The 9,423-nt window shown below is 34.6% G+C and overlaps 1 protein-coding gene across 1 annotated transcript; it reads left to right on the top strand.

Moving 5' to 3' along the window:
• Positions 1–273: 273 nt before the first annotated feature.
• RAD51AP2 (RAD51 associated protein 2) lies at positions 274–7,710 on the top strand. Its single transcript, XM_045979019.1, is given in 4 exon segments — positions 274–3,538; positions 3,904–3,984; positions 7,555–7,669; positions 7,671–7,710. Coding segments are annotated over 4 exon segments (3,501 nt in total).
• Positions 7,711–9,423: the final 1,713 nt, after the last annotated feature.

The raw sequence follows: 9,423 nt of genomic DNA, 5'->3' as shown, positions 1-9,423 counted from the left end.
AAAATAGACAACGTAACCGCCCTCGGTGCTTTGTACTTTGAGGAAGAGAATAAGAGCTCCCCGGCTCTAGGCAGAGTGGGGGTGGGGCCTATCCCTGGGGCGTGTCAGGGGCGTGGCAAGGGCGGGACTTTTTCCTCAGGCTGGGTTCAAAAGCGCCTTAAGGGGCGTGTCAGGGGCGTGACCAGGGCGTCGAGGGCTGGGGTGAGGCGGAGTCGCCTGGAGCCTACTAAAAGACCAGCCTGCAGAAATCTCAGAACATCTCGGTTCGCTGTCATGTCGCTTACGCACTCCAGCGCGCGGGATGCGGAGTTCAGGGACCCTCTCTGCTTTTTACCGCCTGCGGAGGACCCCGATTCCCAACCCCCCAGTAGTAAGCGGCCACGTCTAACGGAACCTGGCAGTGCCTCCGAGGCGCAGTGGAGGCTCCCTTTGGTGCCTCGCTTGTCTGAGGTGGAAAAAGTCTGGCAGTTGTCGCCCAGACCCTTCAGGGCGCCCTTTGTTTCAACGAACGTGGTTTTTGATCACTCCAGAGACTCGTCTGTGGGGAAACCTGTCAGTGGGGAGCAGATATCTAATCCGCGATGCCAAAATGGCAAATCTGAGATGAGTGGTTGTTTGCAGCCTCTCCCCTCACAAAGTTTTGATTCTGGTTTGAGGGCTTCTGGAAGGTCTCCTGAAGCAGGACTGTGTGACAGAGAGGTTTTCAGTGCGCACTGCGGCGACGGCGCGGAAGCCGAGGCCGGTTCGCTTCTGCCCAACGCCTCTATACAAGATTTACCTGGAGTTAAAGACGCGGATGGAAAACAGTATTTAGTCCAAGGGAGAGACAATATTCAGGAAGACAACTGTTATGTAAAACAGACAGAAAACCTATTTGGGGATGTTACCTTTCGCAAGGAAACCAAATCAATATTTCCTGATATTAAGAACAGATGTAAAGTTGACAGTGTTATTCCATCAAATAAAAAAGAAAATAACATTTCAGCATCAACATTAAATATATCAAAATCTCAAAACCAGCCCAGCATAGAAATTGCCAAACCCAGCTATTTTAGAGACAGCAGCACAATAAGTATCCCCGAGTTTCCAACTGATTTAAATAGCAAAATGTCCTCTGTCTATTTAAAGGAAATAGCAAAGAAAAAGAATGACAAAAACGAGGCATATGTTAGGGATTTCACAAACATTTACTGGTCCAAAAATAGACCTGATGTTAAGAAGCAAAAGTTACAGGATGATAAAAACATTGTGGAAGCCGATGCAGAAAATATTTTTTCTGCATGCTATGAAAGTAACCGCCAGTCACTCAGCAACCAAAATATTTGTGTGAGAAAAAAAGACTTGATCAGTTTAAACTACTATAACCACAGTAGTATCATATCTGATGTAACAGACTCTGAAAAGGATTTCACTATAATACTAAGGAATGCAAACTTGGGAGAAGTAGAAACATGCCTGGACATTTACATTTTTACCAGATCAGAAAAATCTCAAAGCCAGGACTGTGACATTAGACTTGTTTTGGAAAAAAAGAGGGGAAGTTGTTGGATTATGGATAATTACAAGACTCAAAGTGAAAATATTAAGACAACTGGAGAAAAAATGAATTTTCTACAATTATTAGAAATAGATAATTTAAGCAAAGAAGATTATCACTATCCAAAAGCCATGAATACACATGAAAAACAACCGAAACCACTCATGATAGGAACACTTGGTAGCCAAAAGGCTTTAATAATTTTTTTTTGGCTACATGGTAAGGGAGAAAACAGTAATATGCTAGAGTTAAAATATACTACACAAAAAGACTTTCATTTAAACAATATTTTTAGAAGTTTCATTATGGCAATTTTTTATTTTCATGAAAATATTGCAGGAAATCAAAAAGATGATAATATTTTAATCTGGTGTGAAATTTTCAAGGATAAAAAGCAAATTGATCTTCAAAATCTAATAACTAAGAATATGAATGTCATTAGAAAGAATATGTTATGCATATATTTACAAACTAGTGCTTCAGAACCTTTAAATAACATATTCAAAAACAACATAACTTCTTTGCTCAGTCACCATGAATCTTTAATGAGAATTGAAAATGATTCTAAATTAGAGGAGCGATGCATTGTCAAATGGTCAGTGCATTTGCATTATTCAAAAAACATAGAGGAAAATCATACTGTAAAGCTAGCAAGGATTTCAACTTTTTCAAGACTATTAGAAGATATGAAACCTATGTTAGAAAAAAACTTATTTAAAACTGATCAAGTTTTTGAAGCGTCTAAGAAAATAACCATCAATTCTCTTTGTCTGACAACTAAAAACAAACATATTCCAATTTTTGAAACACATGAAAAAATTCCTCTTTTAATGGATTTTGATGACGAGGAGGAAATTTCTTTGACAAGAGAAATTTACAAGAATAAGAGTTTTCCTGAACAATTCATAAACGAGGAAAATTGGGTTCACTGTAGTCCTAATACTGTTACAACACATTCTAAGTCTGGCTCTCCATTTATACACAATGACCATAGACACATTAATGAAGAATTTTATGAAATAAATACGTACAACCCAGATTTAGACACTGAAAGGAAACAGGAATGTACTAAGATCAGTAGCTTTAATTTTAAATGCATATTTGAAGATTTCTTCAATATTAGGCAACAGGCCATACCAACAAACCCCGACTTAAAACATAGTGAACAAACCAATCCTAGGACTATAACTGAAGTGCTAAATGTTATGAACTTGCTAAGTGGAATCAAAGGAAAAAAACATGACTCAGTTTTGACGGCGGAAGTAGAAGTCATGGCACAAAGTTTACCAGATAGTTGTCAAGTTAACAAAGATATTAAGATAGAAAAGGAAGAGAAAAATAATTTTTATTGTGTGAGTGGCATGTTTTCTATGCAACCAAGTTCATTAATGAGTAAAAAAGTAAATCAGGAAGAAACTACATATGTTAATCAAAATAATGTAGCTGACAGAAATGAATATGAGAGTGTTTTGCAAGACACCGAGTTGGCTACTTCAAAGCATTTTCATCCCAAGAATGATTCTACAGAATGTGTTAATCATCAATTTGAAACTGATTTGAGTCTAGGGAACAATGAATGTTTTCAGGACTTAACTGCTGAGTGTTTATCAACAGAAGCTCTGACAATAGTGAATGATTGTGAGATGAAGAGTAAATTTGATTTAGTACTTGAAGAACTTCATATGTTTCATGAAATTAGTAAGGAAAACAAAATTCTAAGTGCCTTGGAAACAAACAATGGGCAAGAAAATTACTTTAGAGAAAATAATGATATTGAAGAGGTAAAAATGAAGATAAAAAAAGATTTGAAAATGGTTGCAGTCAACAAAGTATGTGAGTCTTCCTTGCTCTGTGATGCTATAACATGTCCTAACATGCCCAAAAGACACCAAAGTTCATTTAAATGGAAAACAGTACCCGATCGTGGAGAACAGAAAGTTCCAAATGAATATAGCTGTCCAAGAACCCTGGAAGAGGAATTTTATTCTACATCCAAGGAAGGTATGAAATTAGTATTAAAACGTTTTTTCTTAGATTGAAAAAAAATTGTTGCCTTTTTTCTGTGTAGGCCAAGTATATACTTTTTCGAAAAAAGGAGAGCGAGGTAAAGAGTAAGACAATATTTACAGATGCACATTATTTTCCTATAAAAGGCTGGCTGGTCAAACACTAAATAATACCCTGAAGTTGAAGGACACAAGTGATGAAATTTTCAAAAGGAGCCTTGGTGAGACCTGCTTCTGCTTCATTTATTTAATAGTAGAAACCAATAGGAGGAAACATTTTTGAGAAATTAATTTATTTATAGGATTAACATCTTGGGTAAAAGTTACTTTTTGCTGTAACATATTGATTTTTATTTGCAGTATGTGAAAAACCTTCACCTAAAAGGCCTGCTTTTTTCTCTGATGAACTTGAAGGAAAATTTAATTATTTACTGAAGGGAGGTAAGATTTTTGGTTATTTTCTAGAATACCTTCAGAGATGATTTTTGCATTTTGTATTTTTTAGCATGAGGAGAATATCCTCAGCTTGTGAGAAGATAAATACAAAGATTTATCACTTTGTAACCGTTAAATTTTACTGATGCAAATTCCAATAGTTACAAATCAGTTAAAAATTAAAATGCCATTTAGAATATTACTGGGAAATGTACTCTACAAAACCGTATTTCAATATTTGCAGTGATGCATTGCATCACTGTGGTGTGGTTTTTATTTGTTTTTGTTTTTGCTTTTGCTGATATACGCATCTAATGTGTGTAACATTAATTGGCAAAACCAAAAAAGACATTTATCTAAGTTGGATTTTCATTGATGAGATGTTATTCCCAATTACATATTTTTTGTCTATGTTCCTTATTATGGGGTTTTCTATATGGATATTTTATTTAGTAATTAAAAATTATTATCACTTAGATATGTTAACATGATCTAGGACTATGACATTTAAAATTTGAATAGTACTAAAGAGTAAAACTAAAGAGAAGTTAAACAACTAACTTTATCCATTGCCTAAAAGGTCTACAACACCTGAATAAAACACACTAAGTTTAATATTCATTTTATAAAATTTTTTAATTTATTTTTTAAATTTCTTTTCAGTGTACCATAATTCATTGTTTATGTACCACACCCAGTGTTCCATGCAATACGTGTCCTCCATAATTCCCGCCACCAGGCTCACGCAACCTAATATCTACTTTAACTTGTGATACCAATGGGAGGAGGTAGGGGTAGGGTTGAAATTAGGAAACTGTTTTCTAAATGCCTTTTTCATATGGTCAGAAATTGTTGGTATTACACCACAAGACTAGATCTAGAAAGAGTAATGATGTAGGTGAATATACTAACCAAAACATCTTTAGTCAAGCATCATTTCTCAAAATATTTTTCCTGAACTTTCATCATCAGTAGGATGTATCCTTGATAACTTTATTCAGTCACTTGAAAACTGTACCTGTTTCTCTCTTCTTAGTTTACAATGAGATAATCTTAAAAATTAATCCCATTCCTTGGAAGGTCAAAAGCCCCTAGGTAGTCTCTTCTCCTTTGAATAAAGGGAAAAATTGAGAGAACGATACTCTGAGATTCAAAGTAAAGTGGTAGAATTAGCCTGGAAAGGAAATGGGTTGTTTCTTCTAGGACAAACAGGAAGAGATTGGGTTTAGGAAAGTATTTTGAGATAGAAAGGAAGAAGAGTAGGTAGCTCATACTCATATTGTCATCATGGTCATAATTGTAATAATGGAATGGATATATGAGGAAAATTGAAGTATGCACACACATTGGAAAAGAAATGTTACATTTGTTGGGAATATCTGAACACATAATACTCTATTGTGCCTTTACAAGAAAAAGAGCCTTGTCATGAAACATGAAAAATCATATGGACAGTCAGAGTTATTTAGTACTGTTTAGACAGTCTTCTTGGATTTACATTCAAAGTGCATAAAAATGGAGTGATTTTCCTGAGACTTGTTAAAATCCATAGTGTAAGGAAAAAGTTGGGAAATGGTGCGAAGCAGAGCTAGCAAACAAGGACTAATTCTGCCTAGGTAGAGTGGGTGACTGCTTATGCAGTGTAATCTTAAAGGCATTGGGAAATGGTTGCCTCCACAGTGATGCTGAAGTGTTTTTGATACCTATCCAGCTGTCATCATGATGACTCTGGTTAAATCTACCCCTAATATTTCCAGTGCATCCTGACTCACTCTGTTTCTCTCTCCTTTCTCTGTGGTGTAGAAAATGAAAGGAGTTTGAAATTATTTTGAACAAGTAAATATGACAGCGAGTCAGTGCACATGGTGCTTTATATATCATTTAGCACCCAAACTTCCCTAACTTGAAGGTATATACAAATCACCTGGGTGTCCTGTTCAATGATCCTGATTCTTTTGTGCAGTAGGCCCTAAGATTCTGTATTCCCAACAAGCTCCTAGCATATGTAGATGCTGCTAGCCTGTGGACTGTATTTTGACTTGCAACAGTTTAGAAAACATTGGAGTTAATATTATCTCTAAAAGATTACTAATACATTTTATGGCTTTTTTTTAAACACTGCCCTTTTAACTTATTTAAGTTCGGTTAGTTAACACTGAATATTAAAATGAATAATTTAATGCCTGAACGTTTAGAATTGTTAAGTACAAAGCAATAAATTAATCCAGTGCACAGTAATAATAAAAGGGATCACAACTTACTTAAAATATAAAAGGAGGAAGTCCAAGGAGACAAAGAAGCATATCTTCATAGCCACAACTTGATGACTCTTTAAGGGCATATGCTCTGCAAAGGGCCCCGCTGTTGATACAAAGTGGTTTGGTGATTTGCTACCCATTGCAAAATTACCAGAAGTATCTTTTATATTAGACTATGAAAGAGGAAAGCTATTCTTTGAAAAAGTAATCAAGTAGACTAATTCTGGCTTTGTTCTGAAATCATAATCTCTTAATAAAGAAGTTCACTTAGCATAAATTTCTGAAATTATCTAATTTATAAACAAATCCAGTGTATCAGAAATGACCCAACAATTTTGTTTTATTTGGACAATCCCTTTTTCTCTAAAAACGGAAAAAAACTAGTAATATGCTTTTTCTCTTATTTTTATAATTAACTTTATACTTTTAATGTTGAACAAAATATCATAAACTGATTTGTAACTATTTTTGTGGTAAGTTTTTTCCTCCCTGTTATATATAGTTAAACTTTGTATTTTATTTCATTAATGTTTACATAAATAAACACAGTTTCTACTTGGTTCAGCTTAGTAGAAATCATGCCGTTTATCTTTTGTTAAAAGTATTATTAGGTATTATTAGGTTGATTACCATTTTTAGTGAAATATCCTATTATATTAAGATCATACTACTTGATTAAAGCTGGCTTAAAGTTTGATACATTTTTAGCTTTACATATGTACCTCACTGTTTATTTTTTTAAAAAAGTGTTTGGAAAATTAAAGATATTTTTGTGTTTCATTATCAAGAATAGTTGATCCTACCTGTCTGGTCAAACGTTCATTGTCCATGAAATGCTTTGAACTTTGAATATGACCATATGGTGTTATATAAAAATTTCAAAATCAGAGCCCTCCATTTATACATAATAGTGAAATGTATTTGTGCAGTATTGTTGATAATAATGTCTATTAGAAGCCAAATGACATCATTAATAGTATAACCTACAGTTAAGCTTCTAGTAGGAAAATGACTTGGTTTCTAAAGCCACAACATCAAGTTAACTGTATAGTTTTGTTGTTGTTAAGTCAAACTGCCAGACTGGAATGTTGATTTTATTTAGTTGCTATCTTATGTGGGCAAGTTACTTAACTTCTGTTGTGCTGAGGTTTTCACATTTTAAAAATGGAGATAGGATAAGCAAACTGATGCATTTAAAGCACTTAGCTCAGTGACTCAGATAATATTGCTAGATGTTGATGAGAAGTAGAATTTTTTAAGCTTAGAAACTACAAGTAAATTTTATTCCCTCATGCACTTTTATTGTCTTATATTTTAGGTAGTAATTTTTCACATGGAATTTCAAGAGTATTACCTCTTAAGACATGCAGTCGACCAATAAGAATTGGTTTGTCAAGAAAAGCTAAGCTTAAACAACTTCATCCCTATCTGAAGTAAATGTTATGAGAACTTAAAAGAAGACACTGGACTTTAATATTTCAAAACATTTCACAGATTTATAAATCTTTTGTCTCTTACTTCGGTTAAATGCTTTCTCCTGGGTTGAGAGTTTTGAGCTTTATTTATTATGAAGTATGCAGAGGGTTTAGTGTTGTGTGTCTTGTGTGAATTATATAATTGCCTTTAAATGTTATAAAAATTTTCATTAATGTTTTCATGTTATTACAATATGTACATTAAAAGCTTTTCATGATCGGGGCTCCTGGGTGGCTCAGTGGGTTAAAGCCTCTGCCTTCGGCTCAGGTCATGATCCCAGGGTCCTGGGATCAAGCCCCACATTGGGCTCTCTGCTCAGCGGGGAGCCTGCTTCCTCCTCTCTCTCCCTGCCTGCTCTCTGACTAGTTGCAATCTCTGTCTATCAAATAAATAAATAAAATCTTAAAAAAAAAAAGCTTTTCATGATCTCATAAAACATGTCAACTTATATTTCATGATATGTATGTGTATAAAGCTTTGATGGAGAAGAGTGATAGCCTTTATAGGTTTCTCAAAAGGATCTATAATTCATAAAAAAGGTAAAAAAACACTGTTTCAATCCACTTCCCTTAATTTATCAAGTGAAAAATAGAGGTGTGAAGAGGATGGGTAAGTTTTTAAGAATACAGAATTAGTGTCTGGATTGGGATAGAGGCACTCTCTGAAGAATTTTTTCCTACTTTTCTTTGCATTCATTCTATAATTTTTATTTCATTCCTCAGAGTCTATCTTTGGCCCCAGAGCAGAATTATGATCATGTAGTTAATACCTAATAATTTATTCATTCATAAAACAGATACATTTTAATACTACCATTGGGTTAAATTCAGAGACAGAATACCGAAGAAGATATGTAAAGAGCCTGCTTTATGCAACTAATTTTCTCTGCTTGAGGTTGGTAAAGAAATGTAGATTATACATAATTTAAAGGTAGCCATCAGTAGAATAATACTTTTCAAAACACTGTACAAAGAAGTAAGAATAAAATGGGCTATGTAACAAAAAGTAAGGGAAGGAGGCATCAAGAAAACTTTAAAAAACTGAGAGCATACAATACAGAAGGAAGACTAAATGTACCAATTCACAAAACATATGTGACTGGATGGATTAAATTTTCCTATTACAAGCTAAGATTCTGAAACACACTAAAAATATCTCAAATTCAGCTATAGTCTTTAATTACCACCCCTAGCCATGTACTTTCCAACTTCAATATCTTGTTCTGATTTCTTTTTCCCGGGGAGAACTCACCACCTTCTTAAACATTATAAACACCTTGTTAGAATGAATGCAAGTTCCTTGAAGGCAAGATTCTTTCCTCTCCACCCACTAGTATAGCCCAAGTTCCTAGAATAGTACCTGACCTTCGTAAGTACCCATAAAATATTGAATGAATGAATTTCTACACGTGCTCATAATTCCTATGTCTTTTAAAATTCTTCTTCTTCTTCTTTTGTATTTATTTGAGGGAGCACAAGCATGGGGAGGGGCAGAGGGAGAAATAGACTCCCTGCTGAGTGGGAAGGAACCCAATGCAGGACTCAATCCCAGGACCCTGAGATCATGACCTGAGCCATCCAGGTGCCCCTTTTTGAATTCTTAATAGCTTATGACCTTGGGCAAGTCCTTCTTTCTAAAAGCAGGATAACAATAGCTCATGGGATCATTGCGAAATTTAAATGAGCTAGTATATGTTATGTATTTATAATAG

The sequence above is a fragment of the Meles meles genome, chromosome 15, assembly GCF_922984935.1.
Source record: "Meles meles chromosome 15, mMelMel3.1 paternal haplotype, whole genome shotgun sequence".
Taxonomy (NCBI): domain Eukaryota; kingdom Metazoa; phylum Chordata; class Mammalia; order Carnivora; family Mustelidae; genus Meles; species Meles meles.
The sequence above is the reverse complement of the archived record's forward strand: the minus strand, read 5'-3'. Positions and strand labels throughout refer to the sequence as shown.